Genomic DNA, 27639 nt, shown 5'->3' with positions numbered 1-27639 from the left:
AATGAAGGTATCTTTCCTTGGATTCCAATCTGAGTTTATTGAAATAATGTCTGTTCCCACGTCAATGCTGTTCACCCTTTCTTAGTAGTTTAAATGTATATTATACATGTGAGCTTCTGTAGTGAAGGTGTTCATATAAGTCAGCTCTCCATTTTATTGACATACATGTTGAATTAGGAGCGGCGGGGCCTGCGTCCCCAGCACCCCGCCGCCCGCATGGCTAGCTTATGCCCAGAAATAATTACACGGAAACTGTATTCTTTTAAACATTGCCTGGCCCGGCTAGTTCCAGTTTCTTATTGGTTAGCTCTTACATATTGTTCTAACCCATTTCTAATATTCTGTGTAGCCCACGAGCTGGCTTACCAGGGAGGATCTTAACCTGCATCTGTCTGGCGTGGGAGCATCATGGCGACTCTCCCTCTAACCTTCTTTCTCCCAGAATTCTCTTCTGTCTACTCCGCCTACCTAAGGGTTGGCCTATCAAATGGGCCTAGGCAGTTTTTTTATTAATAAGAAATCACTCCCACATCACATACAAAACCAAGAATGACGTCAAAATTAATTATTTGCCTATAGTCCAACATTTAAGAAAAAATATTGCTTTAACCAGACATGCTGGCACACATCTATAACCTCAGCACTCTGGAGGCCAATGTAAGGGGATCATGAGTTTGAGAGCAGGCCTTGATATTGTAGTGAATTTCTGCCTCAAAAAAAAAAAAAAAAGAAAAGAAAATTTGCCACCTGAAAGCCACCTACCCAAAATCTACGTTTGATTCTGTTAAATATTAAGCCCTCCATATATGTGTTCATTTCATGTGTATATATAACTGTGTGGTACATGTATAAATGTGCATATACATTTCCTTGAGTGTGGGTGCACCTCTATTTATTTGCGTATGTGTGTGTGCACACATGTGTGAATGCCCTTGGTATATGGAAGCTTGAGGTTGACATCAAGAATCTTCTTTGGTCATCCTCCTTCCTTGTCCTTTGAGTTGGGACATCAAACTCTGAACTCACTTATTCAGCTCTCTCTCCAGTCAGCTTCCTTCAGGGATGCCCTGGCTCTCTCTGCCTTCCTGGACTGCAATTACAAATGAAGCCCATACCCACTTGCATTTGCATGGATTCTGGGCATCTCAACTTTGGTCATCATGCTTTTACAGCAAGTACTTCAAACTGCTGAACTGTACCCTGGTCCCTTTCATCTTTTTTTTTTTTTTTTTAAAAATAATCACTTCCACTATGAAGCTGGCGATTATGTCCACAGAAGTTGATTTTTGACCCGTGACTTAGAGGTAGACATTTATCCTTTTAGAGGGAAGCTCAGTGCAAGTCCCTCATCACTACAGTGGCTACAACAGCCCTCGAGCGAAATATTTACATGATGTCCCTTGAACTCCATTACCTTGGTGTTAGTGGACATACCCGTAGGTGAATACAAAGGCTTTGAAAGTGTCTAGGTTTAGAGAAGTCACACTTACGATTGCTCATTGTATCCCCAGACACTGTTTTATTTAACAGTTACTAATTGTCCAGAAGAGAAAAGCAAGGCTCAGAAACGACAGGCGTCTTTTCTGAATCCACAGAAATGGAGGTGGGGCAGAATGGTTATCAAATCTAACCCCCCCCCCCAGTCTCCCATATACATAGGTAATATGAGCGTAATCAACCCCAAGAACTGGGTCTATTTAGTTTTATGTAGTTTAGCTGAGGTTGACTTTTCAGCTCACAGAGATAGCTTAAAATGCTTTCCCTACTCTTGAACTTTAATAGCTTCTTTGAATCTTAGTTTCTGTATTGGCAAGACAGATATGACACCTGTTTACAAGACAAACTTGGAACTTATTTGAAAATCCGTAGGGAGCACGTGAGGCTGATAGATGGCACACTGTCACCTTATTGTCACTGCGCTTCCTTCTGACAGCCTGAACTGGCTGTCTGCTTATGTCATTATTTTATCTCATGGTTGTTAAAAATGAAATATAGTGAGAGAAAGACAAAACCCCACAAAACTCTTTCTAAACCTGTTAATTAAACTAGGATTTAAATTTAAGTCATAAATGGCTGTTACTTATCTGTGTTTTCCTTTTAACATGTGAAATTTAAAAGTATTTCTATTTCCATATATATATATATATTATTCTGGATAATCTTTTAATAATCTATAATTAAATAATTTTCAGCACTTTTGAAAAAGCTCTAATTGCTTGGATATAATTATCCAATAATTCAAAGCAGTTGAAAATTCACTTTGATTTCTTTGACTGTTTCAAGACATTTCAGAATAGAAAATTGAAATGTATTTTGTTTATAGCTGACTGGATTTTATGAGGTGTATCAATTCCTTTACATCTTGGAAGGCAATATTTTTACCATCTTTGTTTTTTATTCCTCCATTCTAAACAGTGAAGAGATTACTGCCCAACTCATTTTGTTAGGTATGCTCGCTCCTGGCCTAGGATAGATTTCTAAGATTTACAACCAAACTAAACTTAAAATGTCAGAGAACTAAGTTCTTCCTTGTTACTATAGACAAGGAACAGTAGTTCTCTGAGAAATGTTTTCCACTTATATCGCAATTAAAATTTTCCAATAGCTTGCTGATGTGGTCATGTATTTTCACATACTATTCATTGAAGTGCTAAGAGTCACCATTATGAAATAATTTATATCTTCATCTTGAATTAATAATGAGAAATCCCCATGTCACACCATGTTCTCCTGCCCTGGCCTTTGGAGGTCTTGAAAAGAAGTCAAAACAGCCTTGTTCTGTTCACTCCCCACTGGGAAGAGGGAGGAGAGTATCTTCAGCTCTTACGACAGTTTTCCAACCTGAGAATATTCTCTGCATGTTCTTGCTTCATTTCCAATGTAATGATACTTGTTTTTATTTTAATTCCTCAAATATTTTCCTGTTTATGTTTTAATTTCATTAATTTAATATGAAAACTTGCAAAGAAGAGAATAACACACCAAAATGAAGCAGATCCAAAGTCTAAATACTTGTTCAAATAAGGAGAAAGAAGCATTTAAAAAAAATAGTGATGCCTCTTTCTCCTGTTTCCCTTTCCAGGAAGAAGTTGGCCAACGATAACAAGTATCTGTATTCTTTATCATTTAATGCTCAAAGAAGCATTTATAATATTATGCAGGTTTTTTTTTGTTGGCTTAATTCCTCTCTTTTGTAAAGTTACTTTGAAATTTATTCTATCAAATTACCACACTTTTTTAAAAAACAGGTTAAAATATAATACAGCATTTACTTCCTACTCTGTTTTTTTATGTTGTGTTTCACAGCCCTCTCCCACTGATGAACATGCATAGTGACCTGAAGATTTTTGCTGTTATAAACATAGCATTAGGTGCTGTAGGTTTCATTTCTGTAGGCAGGACTGCAAGATGCGCTGGGTCAACATCAGTTTCTACCACATCTCTCACATACCATCAGGATGCATTAGTGTCTTCTCAACATCCTTTTAGCACTGAGTCTGTTGGTCATGGCCACCTGATGGCTAGAAACATGCATGGTTGTAGGGATGGTCATGCGATCTTGTTATCCCTCTGTCAGAAGCTCGGGCTCTAGAGGCGGGGGCTCTGACGTTGTGTTTCTTGATCTGGGCTTTAGAAGTTTAGAAGGGCATGGCCTAAAGCATAAAGGAAAATATAGTCTTAGGAGTGTTTGAAGATTTTGTAAAAGGACCAGAAAGATCGTACATGGTAGCCCATAAAGTAAAGTCAGTATTTTTTGCTTTTGAAGGTGGGGGTGAGATAGAGATAGATAGATTATAGATAGATGATAGATAGATAGATGATAGATAGATGATAGATAGATAGATAGATAGATAGATAGATAGATAGATATAAAGTGCATATATATTTCGATTCCCCCATTTTCTCCTCTATACATGTATGTTTGTGATGCATGTAGGTGTGTGGGTATATGGTCTCTGTACATACATACAGAGGACCAAACAGGACATTGGATCTCTTCCTCTATAGCCCTCTGTCTTATTGCCTTGAGGCAGGGTCTCTTACTGAGCCAAGCTAGGCTAGCTAGGGAGCTGTCAGTATTTGCCTATCACTGTCCTCCAACGCTAGGTTTATTGGCATACTCAGCGATGGCTGGCTTTTACAGGGATATAGGATTCAAATTTAGACCCCCATGCTTGCAGAACATGCACATTTAACCACTGAGGCTTCTCACCAGTCTCTGAAATGACTTTTTTTTTTGTTGAGCGAAACCAAGCACATGTATATGTGAGCTCACGTGTACACACATGTGACCATGGCAGTAAGAGCAAGTGATACCCATCAGTTTTTCACCTGCTTTTTGAGGAAGGGTCATTCACTGCACCTGGAGCTAAATGGTTTGTCCAGATTGCCAGACCGACAAGACTGGGAATCCTCCTACCTGCCTTCCTAGTGCTGGGATTACAGGCATAGCGTACACTGCTGCATCCAGTTTTTTCCTTGGGTATTGAGTATCAAACGTGGGCCCTCAAACTTAGTAGATAAGCACTTCTTACACTCTCTAGCTAGAACTACTGTATTTGGACTAGAGAAATGGAGTGATGTATGATAGAATTTAGATCTCAGATCTCTAAACCGGGAGTTCAGCCAGAGGTATTCGGACGGGGTGGGGGGTGAGAGGAAAGGAAGCAGTCTTGAGGAGAGATGCCCATGACAGCTGTTGCAGAGGAGGGGGCTGATGTGTCGCTTCCTTTGATGCTAGGTGATAGGACTGTAATAGGCATCTAAAAAGAAGTGACGGTTCAAAGGGGGAGAGGAAGCAGAAGGTTCTTTCTTAGAATGATGACGATCACTCAACTCATCAGCTCCCAGGATCTCTTCTTCCTCTGCCAAGAAAAGAGACCAACCACATCTCTAAGATTGTAAACCTTTTCTTTGAGTACCTAAGGAGGCTCTGAGTTACAAAGTTTAAATGGACTGGTTTTTATCTGTCTGGGAAAACATCCAAATATAGAATAAATCACCCATTTTTTATGTTTCATTTGTAACTGAATCCATTTTTCAATGTAATTTCAATGTTTCACAATCTAAGAATTTTAAATTTTGGCAAAGCCATTGCATTTGTTTTATTGAAAGGGAGGTAATGACATGTTTGTTATGAAAAAAAAAAGTTAGGTCTATTGAGACTAATGAACTCATGAAATTTGTGCTTGAGACTCACCTTGATGAGTGAGTTTATCTACTCATCTTATCACTGGAAGTACTGGAGGGAAGGCAGAGATTTGCTGGATTCAGTGGGGATGGCGAGTGATAAAGCAAACATTACAAAAAGTGAATCCATTTGGGGCAGTTGCTGTGTGAGGAATGCTAAAATATTTTCTCTATGCATTAACCTATTAAATATAACACATGCAAACAACTGCAAAGACTAATAAGACATTTGCTGGCCTGGAGGGATGGCTCAGCCGTTAAAGGCTAGGCTCACAACCCAAAATATAAGAATTCGGTTCGCAGCACCCACGGCTGTCCCTCCAGGTACAAAAGAAAAAAATAAAAGACATTTGCCATGCTCTCCAAATATCAACATCTATGTGGAAAGACTAACTTAGTCACATACCTGGAAGGCAGAAGGAGCCGCAAATGCTTTAAGACAAATTCAATGTAGGTCCAGTTTATGAAGATCAACAGCCCTACTAGCATGGGAAATACCTATCTAGAGGGAAGAGTCACCCACAGGCAGTGACACCAGCATTTAACCCAGTCATAGCCTGAGACAACTGAGGTTGTTATTTCTTTGCTTTTTATGTAAGTGTCCTGTTGATGATGACATTTTTAAATGGTAACCTTTAACTTAAACACGTAAAGAACAAGAAAAAAGTCATAACAACAAAAATCTGTCAATTTACCTACTTTTTTTGTTTGTTTGTTTGTTTCTCGAGACAGAGTTTCTCTGTGTAACAGCCCTACCTGTCCTGGAACTAGCTCTTGTAGATCCGTCTGCCTCTGCCTCCTGAGTGCTTGGATTAAAGGCATGCGCCATCACTACCCGGCCTAATTTACCTACTTTTATAAAACCTAAAAGAACATGTTTCCTTTCCCCCTCTTTTGAGTGTGTGTATGAGAGTGTGCATATGTGTATATATGAGTATGTGTGTGTATGTGTGTACACGCAGGAGAACATGTGTGCAGGTGTGGAGGTTAGACATCCACATCAGGTGTCTTCCTCAGTTGCTCTCCATGTAATTTTTTTGAGACAGAGAGCCTTTCACGGAAACCGGAGTTTGTCGTGTTTAGGATAGACTGGCTGGCCAGCAGGCACCTGCTGTCTTCTTGCATCCCCAGACGTGGGATTCAAGTCACACAGTTCTGCTCGCAGCTTTTCCCTGCATTCCGGACATACAAACCCAGGTCACCATGCTCATGCAGCAAACCCTTTACCCTCTGAGCTGGCTCTGCAGTCCTAGACAGCATGTCTGAATTCCAGGCATAATGAAACACAAATTAATAAAAAAAAAAGGGACAATACGACCTTTCCAATTAAAAATATTTTCCCCTTTCAGCCAAAAAGAAATGCTCCATAAACTCGAATGATGTTTTGAAACGGTGCTCTAACACAAAATTGTTTCGGGTCTCACTCTCATCCCTTTCCTGACCTCAGTCCTCACTCTGCTTTTCCCCAACAGCCTGTACAGGTAAGAGCAGCCTACACTCTGTATCGCCCTCAAAATGGGACTGAAACTAGTGAACCCCGAGGGCACATTCAGGTTCGGAACTCAGAACTGGGTGAACGTGTTCATGTTACCTAATTGGTCCTCAGTCTCTTTGCTTATAAAATGAAAACAGTAAATACAAATCTCAATGTTGTATAACGATTACATGAAATTAAATGAGATACTACAGGAATATGCGAGGAGTGGTGTGTATGTATATACAAAGGCACAAATTGATAAGGTAGCATCTCTGCCCTAACCTCCAGTCCTGGGACAATTGTATCATGCCATCTTTGATCTTCAGCACTGGGCACAGGTTCCAAGAGTTTAAGAAATCTTTGTAGACTCAGTGGCTCAAATCCAGACGGAGCGGAGTAAGCGATGGTGAGTTGTAGCCAGGCTCCGCACATCTGTTTTCTCTCCAGGACAAATGGACTTTAAAAGGGTGACCTTAATCTGAGGAGTCTGTGTTGAAGTAAAGCTGGCCGGATGAGCTGTGCTACACTGCTTACAGACACCTCACAGATAAAACCAAAATTCAGGAAAGCAAACTAATAGTCACGAGCCAGGTGGTTATCAGGTCTAAAGCAAGTTCATTTTCAGTCTCAGAGAAGAAGAGCATCAGTGTCCTGCTTTCATTACTGATAAAACAGAATTCACTGTGAAAGCCTTTAAAAGAGTAATGGATTCTGGGATTTTGGATGAAGTCCAGCACAGAATTCTGCATGAAGCAATGTTCCTAATTTGTATTGCATGCAAATAGATCTAATCTTTAGATTAAGTCTGAAGGAATTAAAAACTGCCATTGTATTACTTCTCTGCTCTCCGAAGAAAAAACAAGTCTCCTCATTTATTCATTTCTTCCAGCAAATAAATTCTTCATTAAATTATGATGACTAGCCAGGCAGTGGTGGTATGAATCTTTAATCCCAGTACTTGGGAGGCAGAGGCAGGCATATCTTTGTGAGTTCAAGGCTAGCCTGGTCTACAAAATGAGTTTCAAGACAGCCATGACTACACACAGAGAAACCCTGTCCTGAAAAAAATCAGAAGAAAATAATGGTGAATAAATGCTAAAATGTATACTTTAGTTGAAACTGCTGAAATCATTATAATAAATTATATTTAATATACGCTATCAAAATTTCAGGATGAAAAGTGTTATATAAATATATATAATATATATTACAAGGAATATATATTTTGTATGCATAGATTTGTCTGTTTTATATATAGCAAGGAAATTAGGCTTAAAATATGAAGGATTTAATTGATAAGTTCAACTTGTTTTTGTTTGTAAGTTAGATTGGACTAAATGAAAATCTTTTTTCCACTTCCAATTTGGGGATTTGACATTTTTACCATTAGAGTCATCTGTTAAGTTCTGTCCCAACATGCTCGGCATTAAGACCATAAAATCACACATTAAAAAAAAAATAAGATAGAATAAAGTTCCACTCAAACAACAATAATCAAGATAGAGCCAGCAGGCTGATCTTTAAAGGAGACCCGGAAGTGAGCAACAGCTCAGAACAGAAAATACACAGTGTAGAATCCAGATGAGATCACAATATTCCTGCTGGCATCTTCTCATGAGGGATGAAGCAGTGAAGGAACCTGTACTTAGGGCTGGGAAGGTTTTACACCAGGTTTGAATAAGAAAACTGTGGTGGTTATTTTGAGAGATGAAAACCTCCAGGACTATAATTGAGTCTTGAAAGGGAATATATACATTGTTAGACAAAGCTATCTTTAAATCGATTGCAATTAATTACTATTCTAAATATTAACTTTAAATAAAAATTATAAAATGAGTTTTATTGTGTTGTATTAACTCAGTATTTGGAAAATTCATATCAATAACATTTAAGTTAGAAATTTTAACTGATATATAAAAAACATAGAAATTGTGCATATATGAACACCATATAGAGACTCAGTACATATGTACATGTTGAATAATATTTAAATCAGGATACATATATCTGTCTCCTCAAAATTGCTCAGTTTTTAATGCTGAAAACATTTGAATCTTTTCTTTTATGTTCTTGGGAAATACAATGATATTATTTCCTGTAGCCCTTCTGGGCCATAGCATAGCACAACCTGCTTCTATCTAAGCAGAAGTTAGCATGTGGAGAGTTTGGTGGATAGACATAAATAGTTTTGAAGGATTGCATAAACTTCCTAATTAACTATGATAGCCCATAATAAATATAATTTAATTTTTCAAAGAAATAGCAAGTTGTGGGGAGAAATATGATCATTAATTCTGGGTTGATGCTTTTGCGACCATTCTCTACTGTGGGAGATTTCCACTTCAACTGATGCCTTCATGATTGCCTTACAAGATAGGACATGGAGACTCATAATGTTACGTTTGTTATTCTTAAAAAATGATGAGAGAGCTGCTGCAAACCGGGCGGGCTGGCGGAGCCCGCCATGGGAGAGCAGCTACAAACGATCCCCCGGGCGGCTGGCGGAGGGAGCCCGCCATGAGGGCGGCTACAGGAGGGCACGCTTCCTTGGCCCACAGTGGCGGCAGGTAACAGACACGTAAACACAGGAAATAGCCATAAGTATTTATTAAGGAAGGGGGAGAAAGAAAGACAGAGAAAAGAGATAAAAGGAGAGAGGAGAGATAAAAGGAGAGAGAGAGAGAGAGAGAGAACGCGTGCGCACGCTAAGGAAGCAGAAAGAGAGAGAGGTCCCAAGATGGCGATGGGCGGGTCAGAGGTTATGGGAGTGGGCGTGGCTAGGGCAGGGACCCAAGAATATCAACGTTAGTAATAAAATCAGAATTTTAAGCATGTGCTGTGAATTAATTTCTTTTTCGCAGCAAAACAAAGCAAATTATTAAAGAACAAAATGCCCGAATTCTATTCTCTCTCCAAGTTCTTCACAAAACATCACTAATACCTTCTTGTATTTTTCTGAAAAATTCTCTTTCCATATATCTGTGTGTATCTGTATGAAAACCTGTCTGTTATGATATTTTTCTCTCTCTACATATATGCATATTTTCCTTTGGCTTTTAGACTTTAGTTAATTTTGATAATCAATTCTCAGGGCTGAGAGGTACCTATGCAGGCTCTGTGTGTGTCTGTGAGGGCTTTTCCAGAGGTGAGTAGGTCAGGAGGACTTTGCACCATGAATGGTTTAATTCTTTGACAGACCCAGCATTTAAATAGATTCTTTGGGGTGTGTGGGAGCTGTGGGAGAGAGGGTTGACTGATGAGAGAAAGTCACTGGCTGTGCCTTTAGAAAACATAGCCTGCCACGTGCCCCTTCCACTCACTCCCTCCTCCTCCTGGCCTTTGTGAGTTAAGGAACTCTACATCACACCCTTCTGTCACAAAGTGCTCCCAAGTCTGGGAACATGGAAGCAGCTCACTGCAGACTGAAACCATGAAGAACCATCAATCTTTCCTCACATAAACACTTCCCTCAGGTGTTTGTAGCATCCATGGACACTCCGACGAACGCAGACTCTGGTAAGGTATGGCACTTGCCTTCTAAATTTAGACATGTCTCCTAAAGTGTTACATTCTAAACAGAGATCTATCTCGTTTTTATGAGTGTATCTGTTAACTGAATTTACTGGAATTTAATTAACTACCTGAAGTGATTTCTAGGTTCTTGTCACTGCATTCTTTTGAGCCAACATTACCTGCTAGTAGAGCTAAGTGTATCTAGTCTGGCAGGTAAATGAACATGCTATTTTGTTCTCATTTCCATATACTTCATCATGAATGAGTTTTGGCGTCTTTCTCTTGTAACCATGGGGGTGTAGTTACATAGACTTTGAGTTCATGTACTTTGTCTATTTTCACTCTTGTGCCTTTGACATGTCACTGATTTGGAGACAGGGCCTCACCCTCTGTTTGGCCCAAATTTGCAAATAAATTTCCCATCATTTTTCTTATCTTTGCTCAGTTTAGCACTACTTCCAATTTTTTCTTCTGCTGCATTTAGTTTTCTTCTCCAGGATTAGGAGTGAGACACATAAATAAAGTTGATATATGTGTGCACTTCATTGCGTAGCTATGGCTTTTCTGTCGCTCTGTGATATGCAGTTATGTAAAAGGTTCCCTGTTTCTGCGGTGCTCACACACAGTATAACAAGTTGACCCATGTCTGTCCATCCTCGGTAGGTCTGCCATAAATCTAGCTACATTCATCCCTTTGCATATTGTTGCACCACAGACTATATATTGTTTAAAATAAAATTGTTTGAATGTTATCTAAACCTTTATTCTATAGCATAAAAAATTCAAACCACATGTATATGAACTGTATACACACTTGGCTCTATACAGCCTCAGAATTTAAAATGTAGAAAACAAGATATCTTTCAAAAACAGTGCATAGTTATAGGGACATAGAGATATCAAGTGAGAGAATGTCTAGTGTGGTCTTTGTACATGTGTGTCTCTCTGTGTTTTGTACATACTTATTAATATGGATGTGTGTATATGTGTTCAGGAGTTTGTCTCCATGGTGCTTTTTGTTAACTCTCTTGAAAATTTGCATGTACTACATACACACACATGTGCACACACTAAAGGTTATGAAAATGTCTATTTCATTGGCATCATGAGAAAAACAATGAGTTGTTCCTCTAAGGGGGGGAAGACACTTGTGAAATAATGGTATTTAATGAAAATAATGTAATTACCTACTAAGTTGGACAGAACTTAGTACAATTTTTCCCAGAATTCACTGTACATTATGCATTGAATGCACTTCTTTCATTTCAGTTTCAAAGTCGACTAAAACTGGATTCAGATTTCCACTCATAAATAAGAAAACTGGGTTAAGCAAAGGTAAATAAATGAGCATCAGCTCACAAAGCCTGTGAGTGGCAGACCTGGCATTCAAAGCACAGACGTTGTCATCCGGCTGTGCACACAGTTCTACATCCTGGGGAAAACTTAGGGAAACAGGACAAAAGTGAGCCAGATAGAAGGAGGCATCCAAAAAAATAAAATGAGCTCCATAGACGAGTAATACGTTACTCATGAGGTTGCATAAAGGAGACTGATGGGATGGAGGGGAACATGAATGAATGAGATTTTGGTGGCAGGAATGGATATGTGTGTAAGAAGAATTTTGGGGGTCTCAGTGCCTCGGAATTCATGTTAATGGGACTGTATGGATAACTAACATGCCACTAGTGAAGGAGAGAAGGCCATGGTTGTCAGAAAAGAAAACTCCTCTGCTCAATTACCATATATAGCTCAGCATTACTGGTCAGATCGCCAGTGTGCAAAATGCTGTCTTGGGAAGACTGCCTGGTACTTGGAGTGCTTTTAGGGGACAAGTGTCCAAACGTCTGTCTCAGATTGCTTATGCTGCTGTAACAAAATATTTCAGACCTTAGAATTTATAAAGAAGAGACGTTTACTTATCACTCTGGCCTTTGGGAAGTTCAAAATAAAGACAGTCATCTGGAAAGTTGGCATCTGATGGTTCCAAATATGAGCAATGAAGACATCAACCTCCTGATTCACTAGATTTGGGCAATGTTGTACACCTGACTTGAATTATCACATGAAACTTCCAAGAGACATGCTAGCAATACAGCAGTTTTATTTGAAAACCAAACGTTGGCATTGGTAACTGCTGAGGGCTGCTCCCTCCTCTCACGGGAGGTCCTCGCTCTGTGTGTGTGCGCAAAATACAGGCTAGGAAAAGTGGCTGGAGAATAACATGAAAGACATTCTGAAGATGTCTCTCAGCAGGTTCGCAATATTCAATGTTGTATTTATTAAGGTTTTTAAAGTCACTTCAGGCTGTTTGTCACAACGTGCTACCTTTCTGAAGGGAAATTGCATGTTCGTCAAGTGAAGCAGCTTAAATGCCTGTGTGGCAACCCTGGGGCCAGGAGTCAGGAGATAAAGGTCTGTGTACTAGAGGCTGTGTTTTGGTTTTTCTCTCTTAGAACACTTACAGGGAATACACTGAAATATCTGATGAAAACTTGTCGAGATTCAGTTAAAATAGTAAATAAGAACATTGGGTGAGAGTATTTCTAATATAAGAACGCTTCAAAGTGCAGTGTGCAGGACCCATGGATAAACTGGTGACCTGTATTCATGTTTTCAGAGCTTTGGATGGCCAATGGAAAACCAAACCAAACAAACAACAAAGTGAACCAGCTTGGGAGGAAAAGGTTGTATTAGCTGAGGTGTACAAGTGACTAAATATCAGAATGGCAGAGAAGGAACTGGATACAGAAACCTTACATAGTAAAGCTTCCCCGGGACTATCCTGTCTCTATGTGCTGGCTTTATCGTATACTCTGCACTGGGACTGTTTCCCACGTGCAGAAGCACATCACTTGTGGCATCTGCTGACCTCATAATGAGAGTCTTTTAAAGAGAGAAGATTATTTCTTATAGTTAAATAACAAACAAGGGCAGATAGATGGGCTGGGTGCCCATCCCTGAGCTGATCAGTTGTGGTATGTATAAAATGGCAATCCCAGTGAGACTTCTGCACTATAGCAAGGGGCGAATGATTTCCCAGAATTCTCTTCTTCCTACTTCCAGTTCTCAGTATTATTTTTCCATGTCTACCCCAGTTTGACCTCTTCTTCTTGTCACCTCCTCTCGCTGCCAAGTTCATTCTTGTTGGGCTGTAGAAGCCACATCAAATAATGCTTTGCTTTGATCCCCAACTTGCTTTCAGAGTGGAATATTTGCGGTATGAAGACTCCATTCCAAATCAGTCTGGTCGAATGTATTGTTATGCTCACGTCATTCATTTCAGAGCTGAGAGTTCGTCCAGGTCAGGTGATGGAAGACATTTCTGCCACCATCTTCATATGAGCATGCCAGTGAGTTCATGCAGAGACCTACCAATAGGTCTGCCCGGGACCTCAGGGGTAGTGCCACTTTGAGAGCCAGCTCACTTTAAATGCCCTCTGTCAGAGAGAGTTGATGAACTTTCCCATGGATATTAACTTTGGCCTGGCTGGGGAAGGGTTGTGGGGGGGAGGGGACCCATGAAGCAGAGCGCCAGGAACAAGAATCGGCAGGACTAAAAGTGATAGGAGTTGACAAAAATTCCAGCTCATTCCAGATTCCTCCCGTCGCCTCTCCACTCTGTTTTAAACTTTAATTTATTGAATCGCAAAGTTGGTTTTGGAGAGCGCCATTCCGCTCCTCCACTCATGTTCCAACAAGCAAGGAACCACATCTTAGGTGGATAACTTGGAAGAAGGAGAAGACAGAAATCAGTCCAAAGAGTTCTAGTCATCAGTGCCCCGTGGTTATGCTTAGCCTAGGCAGATAGGACAAGAAAGGTACTTCTCCCTTTACACTGCCACGCTAAAACTAAGGCAAAATACACGAAGATTTACTTTTAGATAAAGGTAATATTAATCACAAGGGACGCACGTATCCTTGTGCTTTCTGTGTTCCGAACAATTGCAAGGGCAGTCACGACCTCCATATAAATGTACAGACCTGAAAATTGCTAATTTATGGTACAAAATTCAGACCAGGTGATGTATCAGCTCTCCGGGATGCTAGAATAAACGGCTGCTAACAGGACCTCTTGAAACCACAAAAGCATTCTATCCTAGCAAAAGTTGGGGGCAGAGCTAGCATGACTCCTTCTCTTCGCCCAACCCCTCCCCACCCCTGCCTTCTTGCTCCCACCTCCTTTACGTTCCAAAGGATTTTGCTTCTTCCAAAATATTTTTCATTTTCTCTCACAGTCAGGTCTGCATCAAGCCTCTTTTCTGTTTTATGAGTAATTTACTCCTCAAAAAAAAATCCTTAATTTTTTTTTTTAGGTTATACCCTCAATTTGTAATCTGTAGATGAAGCCATAATTAAATTCTCCTTGAAGCTCTGGCAGGTTCAGTGGAGACACATTGTCTTTTGTTCTCTTTAAGAAAACGATATATTAACAGGCCAAGTACCACGGGGGATGGGTAGTAAGGAGATCAGGAGACACAGCACAAGACTTCCAGCTTGATTCAGCTTCTCTGATGGGAACTTTGTGTGGTGCCTCTTGCCCGTTGTGCCCCAGAGACTCTCTTGGTGTTAACTCATGATGCCATTTCTCTCTTACCAGCTTTCTCTAGCTAGGATTATTGTAGGCTTTCATCCTCCGTCCCACTGGTAGTGGCTTGCAGTGTTGGTGGCTTTCCAACACACCTTCCCGCCACAGCATGTTCTCATTAGAAGAGACTTTGGGGTCAGAGCAGTCTGCTTTCTCATCTTTATCTCACTCCATGACTGCAGTATTTGTGGCTTGTTGCTTACTCTCTCCAAATCTCAGTTTTCTCATTTATTTGGTGGGGACAGTGAGCATTTATCTATGCAGTTTATAGACCAGCTATAGGAACAAAGAATGATCCTGTGGGTGGTACATAGGAGCTGCTGGATAAAGGAGAGATATCATTATTCAAAGAAGGCATTATAATCTAGAAGCTTGACGTTTGTTTCAATGCTTCCTCCGAGAACAAAGATTTACTCCTAAAAGGCATTTCTTATAATGGTATTTGGGGCTCCCGAATCTTAACAATCACCCTGCACCACATACTCTTCACTTCCTCTCACTACACCTTGATGAAGGTGTCTGCAGCAAGTCAGGGCCTCCTTGTTCTTGTGGCTCCCTTCTGAGTTCTGTTTTGCAGAATTCTGTGCAGACTCCAGGTTCTGTTTGAACTTTTCCCAGACATGTAACAAAAACTTCACATGGATTTGAATATCTGGCTGTGGAGATCTTTGTTTCTGTCTTATCTTTGTGGGTGAGCTGAAGCACCCAAATAAGTCTATAATATCACAGGACAATTCATCCTGGATATGGAAACACAATTTTGAAAGAAGTTCTGAGTTAGACTTCTGTGCAATCATGGCTAATTTTATAATCATGCTTGAACCATAACTGTCATTTTCAAGCAAATGAAAAAATAGTCTATGCCTTCAGGACTTGTGACCTTTAAAGATAATCAAAAACAAAGCTGGATGCTACCTTATTTCTACAATTGGGGGTCAGAAACGTGCAAGTAGGTAAGACGAAACAGAATTGGATTTAAAAGGTTGAATCTCATAGCAGCTTGCTCCAGACCTCTACCTGCTACATCCCTGTGCCCCTTAGGCTATTTGGATTTTCCTATCAAAATGAGAAAAGTCTACAGAAATAACATATGCAATGTCCTAGGAGAAAGGGCTAAAGATGCTCCGTCTAAGTCTGCAGCAAGTGTTTCTGAATGCAGTGCCTGCAAGTGAAGAGAGAGAGAGTTTGTACTGGTAGCCTTGATATATATTTTCTATGTGAGGGAAAAATAAGAGGGAACAATAACAATGCAAAGTGAGGGGCCTGAAAGAGAGGACGATGTTTTATAGACTGGACAATGGAAATAGACATGAGTTAGGCATGACGGAAAGGGAAAAAAGTTGGTGAAGTCCTGCGACTCTTGATTTCGGGATGATTTTTTTTAAAGATTTATTTATTCATTAGATATACATTGTTCTTCAGGCCAGAAGGGAGCACCAGATCTTACTCCAGATGGTTGTGAACCACCATGTGGTTGGTGGGAATTGAACTCAGGACCTTTGGAACAGCAGGCAGTGCTCTTAACCACTGAGCCAACTCTCCAGCCCCCACCTGCGACTCTTGAAATACATGATGGTCTCTATTTGTTGTCACCCTGTCATCTAGCATCATCACCAGCACCGCCATCTTCAGGACAATGCGTACTTGGATCTCAGTTCCCTTCCTGTGAAGACCGAGCAATCAGTGATGCTGTTTCCACGCTCCCTCTGGGATGTTATAAGGCGCTGTTGTTTATGACACCCTCCCTCTTATCTGTATCTGTGTAGGTTGAGCCGGTAATAGAGAAAGGCCATGAGAGCCTGGTCCATCACATCCTCCTCTATCAGTGCAGCAGCCACTTTAACGATAGTGTTTTGGACTATGGCCATGAGTGCTACCACCCAAACATGCCTGATGCCTTTCTGACCTGTGAAACTGTGATTTTTGCCTGGGCCATTGGTGGTGAGGTAAGGCTAATGATGATGACCAGTTTGTAGCCAATTACCTGATTGTGCTTCTCCTACATGTATGGGTCTAGCAGAAACACACCATTCTCATGCAAAAATACATAAAAATTTACATATATTTCTAAGTCTATCGGAAAAGATTCTTCCCTTAAATGATTATGTTTGCTCTGTGTTTGATGAACGGTATTGTTCTAAAACCTGAAGTGTCATGGGGGACTAGTTGGGTTTGGGGACTAGAACTCTTAAGGACTTTCACAGGTTACTGTCTCATGAAGTTTGTTCCATATTTAGGGATTTACTTACCCACCTCATGTTGGATTATCCCTCGGCATACCACTGGATCCTCATTATGTGCTTTTAGAAGTGCATTATGATAACCCCACACATAAGAAAGGTAAGCTCTTTCTTTGTTTTTAACTGCCAGTTTTAAAATGTCATGTAACTATTGTCTGTAATATAGCTGAAGTGAAATATGAAACTCTGTAAGAAAGCGTTAACCTGTATATTTGCCATCCAAATTAAGATGCTTTTCGAAGCAAAACAGGATGCCATTCAGATTGACACTAGGCAATAGCCATTAACCAGTAGCATCTAGGCAAACAGGCATATATGGTCACAAGTCCTAAGAATACATTCTCATATTTCTCACCAGGAAGTAGGAAAATAGAAGTTCCCTTTGTGATATAAATTAGTTCCAAATACATGTGGTGCTTTAAAAATCCCCCTTGTTCTTGTTCTCTCTCTCTCTCTCTCTCTCTCTCTCTCTCTCTCTCTCTCTCTATCTTTCTCTCTCTCTCTCTCTTTCCATCTCTGTGATTGTGTGTGCAGACAAGAGGTTCATGTTGGATACCTTCCTCAATTGCCCTCCACCTCATCCTTTGAGACAGGATGTGGGGGTTTGGAGAAGAATGGCGCTCATAGATGTCTTGAATACTTGCTCCCCAGTTGGTGGACGCATGCTAAAAAGAGAACTCAGGACATCCTCATGCTTGCAGGTCAAGTGCTTCATCAAGGGAGCCACCCCCAGCCCTAAACATGTTTCTTTCTAGTTGTTCATATGAAACAGTTACTGCCATCTCTCACACTGAAAACTACTGGCAATTTGTTGTTTGATAGGCTATCTGCAAGTGTACTAAAGAAATATCTACAATGAGAAACTGTATGAGAGAGGTAGCTATAAGGATATGCACTTGGTTTCTGAATTTACTCATACCATTTTTTTTTCAAAGCAAAAAGACTTAGGAGATTCACTGTGCATTCGCCAATGAAAGCAATCTTAATTATTTTAATTCACATTTTTTTCCCAGCAAACACCAAACATCAACCATGTGCTTGTTCTGGGCTTAAAGATTAATGTGAATGAAAAAAGATACTCTCTCACTCATAGAAATTATAATCATGGCAGTGTATACTGGTGCATGCCTGTAATTCCAGCACTTGCGACCTGGTAGAAAAGGATTGTCTGTCTGAACCCAACTCAGTCTGCATAGTGAGACCCTGATGCAAAACAAAACAAAATGACACAAACAAAAAGTTATGGTCTTGTAGAAAAGAGAAACAATTAAAATAACACCACGTTTCTACCAATCGATATAAAAGAGGGTGTATCTGATAGTACAAGAGTATTTCATTGTTGACCCAATTAAGTCAGGAGGATGTCGTGGTAGACTGTCAAAGTTTTCCTTGTAAAAGCAGATTCTTCATAGGTATATGTCGTGGTACCTCTGGGAAGGGTTTCAATTAATTAAAATTAATTACAGGCTTATAGTATCTGCGTCACATATTCTCCCTCCTGTCAGCAACATGTCATAGCAAAGAATTTGTTATTCATCCTTTAACCCCACAATACCCACCATGTAACTGTTCATGCATCAGCCCTTAGCGGCTCTTCAATGAGTTCGTTAAGGACGAAGAGAATGTTAGCAAACTGTACAGAGGTAACGTTTAGTAGTTTGCTCTATCTGAAGATGATTTCTAAGCTGAATGGTTTGTACCTATACGTAAGAGGAGAATGTCACCCCAAAGCAATATAAAATAAAACTTCTGGACTTATTTAATCTCATGATGAATGGATTTAAAAGTTTTGTTCTGCCCTTGCGTTAGAGAATTGTGGAATATGTCCGCTAGATAACTCAAACATACCCCCCGTAGCATGTGGCATGGGTCTATGGTACTTATAGACAATATGGTGACTTTTGTTCTAGTTTCTGTTCACAAAGCTAATTTTTGTCTTCGAGTTATTTCTGTTTGTATTCCTTTTTCTCGTGAGATTTTAATTTCCATTAAATCAATCCATAAATGGTCCATTTCAAAGGACTGTGAAAATTCCTCTTAAAGTATCCCCGTTCTCTTTGTCATTTGCTGTTGTTACAGGCTTGATAGACAGTTCTGGGCTGAGGTTTTTCCATACCACGGACATAAGGAAATATGATGCAGGAGTGATTGAGGCCGGCCTCTGGGTGAGCCTCTTCCATACAATCCCTCCAGGGATGCCCGAATTCCGGTCTGAGGGTCACTGCACACTGGAGTGCCTAGAGGAGGTGAGCTGTGCCACAGTCTACAAATTGCCATCCCCAGCTTAGTGCATGCTCTTAGACACTGAGTTCTGAAAGTTTCCATGCACGTTTATTATGCTTTCAATACTGGCATCTTGGACAGCCACCGGTGTGATCCCAGTAGGACATTTGGCTGTCTCTTCTGAACCTTGAAGGCTGGAAGAGAGGAATGATGGATGGCAGAATAACCAGGGTGTTTTCTCCTTTCTCGGTTGCTTTTGTTCCTACTTCCTTTGGGCATTTTATGGCTTTTCTTCCTTCGTTCAGTTTCTTTTTCCTTTCCCAATTTTACCTGTTATTCCCATACTTTCCCACTATTCACTTTGGCTTTTCTCTTTCCCTCTTATTTTCAATTTTCTTCTTTCAGGAAGAGCAAGCAATGCAAAATACATGGTGCAGAAGAGAAACTGGAACCTTGTAGGCATTTCATGACTTCTCTCATTAACAGGTTTCCTCTTGAACCAAAGCCTTTCATTCAATGTGGATCATATTTCTGAAATATGGGATTCTGCAAGCATTTGCTGGCGAAGCAGAGAGATTATGTTCAGCTGAGCCACTTAGCCACCCCCCCCCCCATTAAATCACTATGACAACACATATTAGCTCTAGAACCAGGGTGAATCATTTCATTCCACTGGGGAAGATGCTCTTTTCTATCTGGGAACAAGTTCTCCTATTTTCCTGTTAGCGACCTGCAGCTGTCGTCTTCACTGGGCCATGGTTTGTCTCTTCACAGACCAATGGCAGTGAAGAGAAAGCTGAGTTCACTGTGACCTGGTACCTTCCCCTTCCTTCTCCTGGCAGATGGTGAGCACAAAGACACTAGTCAACAATTCACATTCAAAGTGGATTTGGCAGCTCGAGCTTTCACTGAAATTGCTTCATCTTTTTTTGTGTGTGTGTGTATGTGTCAATTGAACCTCAAGTATGCTTGAACTGTCTGAGCATGCCTCCCATGGGCTAATCGGGTCCTCCTCGCTGTCCCGCAGGCCCTAGGAGCAGAGAAGCCAAGTGGAATCCATGTGTTCGCTGTCCTTCTCCACGCTCACCTGGCAGGCAGAGGCATCAGGCTGCGTCATTTTCGCCACGGGGAGGAAATGCAGTCCTTGGCTTACGATGATGATTTCGACTTCAATTTCCAGGAGTTTCAGTATCTGAAAGAAGAGCAAACAATCTTACCAGTAGGCATGCATGCTCTTTGTCAGAAAATGTTGTGTCTTGAGGCTGATCTCCCAGGATGCAGTAGGGAGCCTGCTAGCCAAGAGAATTGCTCATCAAGTTCATATTCTTGAAGCCACCCACTGTGGGTGTTGCATACATCAGAGGGAATGCGTTTGATCTGTTTCCCAAACTGGAAATTCACTTCTCTTAGCATCCCCTGGAGGCAATGCAAGCTCTTGATTAAAGAAAGAAACAAAACAAAACAAAACCAAGCAACCAAAGGGTTCAGATTCCAATCCCTGACTAGTGATTCTTTGGGTTACAATTACGATAATGGTGAAATTGCATGTTATGATAGATTGAGGAGGGGCGCATTTTATCAGTTTCATTTTCATGAAGGATGAACCGAGTGATAATTCTTCCTTTAGAAGAGCAGGGCTGGAGAAATGACTCGGTAGTTAGGAGTCTTGCTGTGCTATCAAGAGGACTTGTGTTCAAGTCCTCAGCAACCTTGTAGAAATGATACAGTCTTGAATACCTGTGACTGGCATGTTGAGGGGCAGAGATGGGAAGCTCAGCGGCCACCCAGGATCTGTGATTGCACACGTGTACGTGTATGAGTGCACACACACACAAACCCAAGGAGAGGTATCAGACATAGTTAGCTATTCTTTGTTTTATGAACCAATTATGTAGCAGTTCTTTGGGTTATGGTGTCCCAAGAGAATTGTATGTCTTATAGTACTGAAACCTTTCATTTTTCTTTAATTTTTGATGCGTTGTCTCCCTTCAAATATTGTCCTATGCCCATTGGACTCAGTAGTCATACAATTTCCTAGCCTTATATAGAGTATTAAAAGTTATATATTTACACAATTTGTGAAATGACAGTGACATACGGGTCTTCTCTAGGTGAGTGAGGCTTGCAGTAGAATTTTTTGGATGAGGTGAACTGTCAGGAAAAAGACAAAATGTTGGAAGGAAGTGAAAAAAAAAAAACAGAAGTAGCTAATGAAAAGAAAGGGGGCCTTTATTTTTAAATGATCACACTTTACTCATCGCTCTGACTCACTACACCTTTTAGAAAATTTTATATACCTTGGCAGATGGAAGATGTCTTGAGAAAGAGTGATTTGATGTGATTCTTTCTATAGTACACTTTGTCTCATTGTGTTCGTCTCATGACTGGCTATTCTAGCGCATCGCTTTCTAACAAGTGCACTGTGATTAGGGCCATATTCAAGCTGAGAGACTGATCTTCAGGAGCAGTGAGAGAAACCAGGGGGCTAGTGCCAGAGATGCCAGCCTCCAGCCCGTGAAGAGTTGTTCCACACACTTAATAGGATGCTTCTTTTTCTCCTTCTTCTCCTAGACCCTGAGGATTAAACTCAGGCTGTTACACTTGATAGCATGAACTTTTATCCACTGAACCATCTCACTGGCCCTTTAAATCTGCTCTTGAAAGTTAGGTTCTCGTACAGTTTGTGAAATGACACCAGCAGAAATATCTACATGGCGGGAAGCTATAAAAATGTCATCATTCTTCATGTTGGGTGTAATGTTCAGAAAGTTGAAAAAACACTAACATAGTAAATTACTAATAATTTCTAAGGAAAGAAGACCATCACTAAAGAGCTTTAGGGGTGATCATGGGTACAGAAGTAATCACAGTTAGGATCTTGACTACTATTTCATTACATGTTAATCTCTACTAAAGAACGAATACTAATTATATCATCAAATCTCCTCCAAAGAGCTGTGCAAAGTAAGTACTATTTTTAATCTCTGTGCTCAGATGAAAAAATTGCATCCGATTGTTCAGTTTCTTACCTAGGTGTCTGGCTAGAATACTGGAGAGTCTGGTCTGAACTTAGAGAGTCCTCTTGTTTGCTTTCTTGTGGATTACGCTAGCACACTACGGTTGCGCATGTCAACATCTTCTGAATAAAACTGCCTAATGCTTTCTCATGCACTAACTATAAACTGCTGATCTAACAATTAGACATATTAGATGGATTATATAGACAAAACAGCATCAACTCTAACCCGAAGGTTCTTGCTTTTGTTTCAGGGAGATAACCTGATTACTGAATGTCGGTACAACACCAAGGACAGATCTGGGATGACTTGGGTAAGAAAATATTATTCTTAAAGTTCATTTAAAGAGAGGAAGGAATAACCTTTGATTTTGAAGTTGAGAAGTCCATTCCTATCTTGAAACAAAACTCTGAAGGTCTTCATCATGAAGCATCATAGAGGGGAAGCAAGAGCTGCATTAGTGTCTTACCAGACTTCAAAAACCTGGTGGCACTACGGAAAAGATTATGCTGGAATTTACTGGTGCTTTGGGAAAACTAGGCCTCCTTATCTTCATCCTCATCAAATAGACAAGGCCCTAACTAGTCTCTACATTACTTGGGTCTGCCTGGGTGTTCACTTATTCACTTAGATAAATCCAAACTTCCAATGGAACAATGAAGCGCATTAACTCAGAGCTTCTGACCCAAACAGATGTCCAGGCCCAACAGATTTACTGGGGACTTCTGCCAAACTCTCAGGAAATAGATATTTCATGCCTTGCTTGGTCTCTGCTAGGAACACAGTAGACGTCATCTCCCACCAGCTTGTTTTATTAAGAGAACACAATCTTCACTCCAAAGCTATATACATAGGCACAAACTAGGCCAATATACTGACTGATTGTTTGGCAAAATACCAACTGATTGCATTCTGTTTTATAAATCTGTTATAAGTGGTTTGGATTCAGATAGAGAATATAAAGTTGAAAAATCAGAAAATACATCCTGCCAATTAAGAGACTGAAGGACAAAGATATGGCTTATCTTAAACAATCAGAGAATAACTTCCTAAAACCCTTAAGCCTAGGAGAAAGAAAAAGGTAGTAGCTAAGACTAGAAAGGAACTGCCTTACCTGGATCAATGACATATCTAGATCAAAGTTAGCTATGATCAAATCTGTAGCTGATCTTAAATCAAATGTTAAAATCTTTCTTCACATTTGTGAAGAATGCAGGGTCATTTTTTTATTACTGCCTCTGTTGGGTGTTGTGTTGAAAGGTCATGGTGCCTCTTGGCAAAGAATGAACAAAGGACTCTAAGGACCACCGAGGAGAAGGTGAGACGGCAAAACACACCCAAGCTCCCCAAGTTTATATTTAACCCTAATTGCAGTTTACTGTCAAAGAGCAATCTCGAGGTTAAATAATTGAAAATAAGAAGTTACATAGATACAAAATCCAACTTTAGACACGCTTAATCTTGGAGATAAAAATATAAATATTTGTATGAGAGAGTAAATGACAGCTAAAGAAATTAAGAGACACTGTCTTCATGGACAGTATGCTCAAAGTATGCTACACATTTATACAAAATACCCCTGTTAAACTCAGTACAGCATACAAATTAATGTACAGCAATAAAATTTTTTTTAAATTAATAAAACTTAAAAAGGAAAAACTAAAGAAAAGGAAGTGGTCTGTAATTCCAGTAAAAGTAATTCAGGGAAATTTCATGCTTTGGGGGGGGTTGGTGTGCTAATTAATAAACCTTTGCCTAGTAACCACTAAGATCCTCTCTTGCTTCATTTTTTATAAAAAAAAATATGTTTGCTGTTTTAGCTCTTCCTGCATTAAAAGTAAACTTGGAGGAGCGAAAGGTCAAGAATAGGAAAGATTGCGGGAGAGAGTGAGGTGGGGCGTGAGCTAAAGCAAGCCTTGCTTTGCAGCTGTGGTGACTGATCCAGGGTGGTGTGGGCTCTCAGAATCCCTGCAACAAACCCGCTCACCCTACGCCTGGAAATGTGGCTGCAGATAGACAGATAAGTGAGGAAGGATGCTGGCGTGACCAACTGCCTATAATAAGAAAAAGAAATGTTATAAGTATCCTTCTGTTATTTGGATCAATTTTATCAATTAGTTTTAAAATTCAGTAAGTCATAGCGAATATGCAGTTGAACTCGTCTTGTGGACCTTCATCTCTTGAACTCCCGTTAGTCTGGGTTTCCTCTTCCTAGTGCCGCTCTTGAACTCTTCCCCCAGTTTGGTCATATTTGCCTTTAATTACTTGACTGCTACTGCCTTTGCTAAATCCACCATCTGTTTCTCCTCACAGTTTGTGACTAGTGACTTCTTGAGCAAAAATAACAGTTCATTGTTCCTTTAATAATTTTTGGTTGAAAGCTGGACGGAGCAACTCTAGATTCTTCAGATACTTGAAGTTTTGATTAAAATAGACTGGAGAAATTGCCATACTGATATGCAAAGGGGCTGTTCCAGCTTGCACTCCCATCAGCAATGCAGAAGTGTTCCCTTTACCCCACAACCTCTCCAGCATAAGTTGTCATCAGTGTTTTTGATCTTGGCCATTCTTAAAGGTGTAAGATAGAATCTCAGAGTTGTTTTGATTTGCATTTCTCTGATGACTAAGGATGTTGAGCATTTCCTTTAGTGTCTTTCAGCCATTTTAGATTCCTCTTTGAGAATTCTCTGTTTAGGTCTGTACTCCATTTTTTAAATTGGATTATTTGTTCTTTTGATGAGCAATTTCTTGAGTTCTTTGTATATTTTGGAGATCAGACCTCAATATTACCTGTAACACATAGCTGCTGATATTTATATACCTAAAGTAATATAGAAATTTCAGTTTTGCTGAGAAAATACTCTAATAGTACATTGGAGGTGGAGGCAAGATGATACTGAGTTCAAAAACAGCCTGGGCTCCATGAGACCCTCACAAGCCTCAATAATTCCATCCAACTGTTTTGTAATATGCAGGCATCACCAGGAACATCTGAAATGTCTACTATCGAAGAAATTTGTGTCAGATCAATAGAACTCTTACGGACTTTAATAGATTGTCTAAGAAAAGCAACCTTTAAAGAGATAGAAATAATACTAATTTTAATGCTTCAGTATTTTTGAAAGTTAAAAGTCCTTTATGTTAATAATTTTCAAGCCATCTACTTGAGACACAGAGGCAGAAGGACTGTGTGTTCAAGGACAACCCTAGTAACATAGTGAGAGCCCATAATAAAGAGTTTTAAAAAGAGACCTGGGCTAGAGTTTAGTGGTTTGTCCACCAACTCTGAGACCTGAATTTGATCCTCAGCACCACAAGAAATAATAATGAGTGGTTGCTTGTGAATGATAAAGACCCAATGTATTTCAGAGCTGGGAATCTGCATGACACTGTCAACTCTGTGTCCTGTGTGTGTGAGAGCTGGGAGAAACATTATAAAATAAATCGTCTCCACTTTTCAGGGAGGATTAAGCACCAGGAACGAAATGTGTCTCTCATACCTTCTTTATTATCCAAGAATTAACCTGACCCGCTGCGCCAGCATCCCAGACATTATGGAACAACTGCAGTTTATCGGCGTGAAGGAGATCTACAGACCCGTCACGTGAGTGGCAGTGGGTTTTAGGCTTCCAAGAGGGGTCACATCTCCATACTGTGACATTATGGGATGTTTTATGTGCTGCTCTTTATAATTGCTTGGAAACTGGGAGAGTGAGTGAGCGTCTTGGTTGCTCTGTCCAAGTCCTTCCACAATACCCTGGGGATCACTGATGACTAGGAAGACCTAAAGGATCCAGCGATTAGCTGGATAAAGTTCTTGCAGGGAAAAGATACAAAGGGAAATGAACAATGGAAAAGGCAAAGTTCAGAGAACCCAGTCTCCCAGCGGCCTGTCTAGGTAGCCACAGGGCGTACACATCCAGTTGGGATTATATCCCTGAAGGGATTTCTCCTAGAAGCGTTCCAGAGAGCAGCCGTGCCTGGGCTTCTTGCTGGGGATGCTCCTGCAGTGCTGTCTGCCTGCTGCATGCCGATTTGCAGACTTGACAGTAGAAACAGGTGTTGAGTATGAAGCGCATTGACTATCATGCTGAGCCTTCTGATACGTTAGAGGAAGTTTCCCACCATTCTAGGAAACTGCCAACTATTGAACTTGATAGCCCGTAGCCCAAAGCGAACCTTGCGCTCAGACTTTAGACAGGGCCTTCCTGCAGATTTGGGTTGACTTCAAATTGGCGATCTTCCTGCCTCTTCCTCCCAGGTGCTAGGATTCTGGATGTGTTCCTCCACGTGTAGCTAAGAAGCGGGTGTTTGTGAAGAGCAGTTTCAGGCCTGCTCAGCCAACGCAGCATGACTGCATATCATCGAAACCAGTATAATTAAATACGAAGACTTTTCTTCCCCTCTTAAGGTTACTATATTCTAGAGATTTGGGGGATGTAATAGACAAACAGATGGACGTTAAATTTTAAATAGTAGTGGTTATTATAAAACAGCAAAAATAAGGAAGGGAATGAGCAACTTTGCCAAGAGAAGAGTCAAAACCTTTCTGGGATGGTGACATCTGAGCAGGGACCCACAGGCTGAAAGATAGCAAATGTATTATTTGCAGAGAAAAGAGAGTGATGTGTGTCATGATTCTGCTGGGTGTAAGAATGATCAAGACAATGCCTTTGTCTGGAGCAGAGTGGAGTGTGGCAGAGACTGTGTGAGGATGGGGAGATAGAAGTAGCCTGGGCCACAGCGGCCATTATGAGAAGTACAGAAAAAAACCACTATGGGACAGAAGCAAAGTCTGTTTGGCTACAGTAAGAAGAAAGGACCACAGGAGGGTAAGATACGACAAGAGTACTGATCAAGAAATTACTGTGACTGTCCACTGAAAGCCAAGGGCATCTTGGACATAGGCATGACATCATGCTAAGGATGGTTGCAGGAGATGCTGAAAAAAAAGTATGTGTTCTCAGGGACATTGGTACAAAGCACAGGTGGTTGGTGGAAATTCATAGATTGTGTAATTTGCCTTAACAGGAAGATCTTCTGAGAATTCGGACCTTCAAAAAAGAAAAAGACTGATGCAATTGAATAAAAATATGCACAGGTTTTTGAGAGTGTTTTTAAGAGCAGGATGAAAAACATTTAATGAAGACATGATAAAATGCAGATAGTCAAATAAAATATAATCTCTGTTCCTAATAACACAAGGATTAGACATTGTAAATTGCTTTCTTGCTCATTATGTGGATATACACTTTCCTCTGTTCCTTTTCACGCCACGCTGTGACCATGAGAGCAGAAGGCATAGTCTAGTTCTCGCTAACTACTGATCACAAACGCCTGTGTGAACTGAGTAGCAGTTACTAAGTGTGCTCACATGCATGCTTTAGTTTAACC

At 40.4% G+C, this 27639-nt stretch overlaps 1 protein-coding gene across 1 annotated transcript in view; it reads left to right on the top strand.

Moving 5' to 3' along the window:
- Moxd1 (monooxygenase DBH like 1) overlaps positions 1-27639 on the top strand; it is a 77675-nt gene that overhangs the window by 39097 nt on the left and 10939 nt on the right. Inside the window, exons 5-10 of the mRNA XM_050130782.1 lie at positions 16532-16711; positions 17003-17105; positions 19085-19251; positions 20256-20447; positions 22499-22558; positions 25707-25849. Of these exons, the coding sequence (XP_049986739.1) occupies positions 16532-16711; positions 17003-17105; positions 19085-19251; positions 20256-20447; positions 22499-22558; positions 25707-25849 (845 nt within the window). The remainder of the gene's footprint in view (positions 1-16531; positions 16712-17002; positions 17106-19084; positions 19252-20255; positions 20448-22498; positions 22559-25706; positions 25850-27639) is intronic.

The sequence above is a fragment of the Alexandromys fortis genome, unplaced genomic scaffold (assembly GCF_014885135.2).
Source record: "Alexandromys fortis isolate MF-2015 unplaced genomic scaffold, M_Fortis_MF-2015_v1.1 scaffold_354, whole genome shotgun sequence".
In the NCBI taxonomy this organism is placed as follows: Eukaryota; Metazoa; Chordata; class Mammalia; order Rodentia; family Cricetidae; genus Alexandromys; species Alexandromys fortis.
The sequence above is the reverse complement of the archived record's forward strand: the minus strand, read 5'-3'. Positions and strand labels throughout refer to the sequence as shown.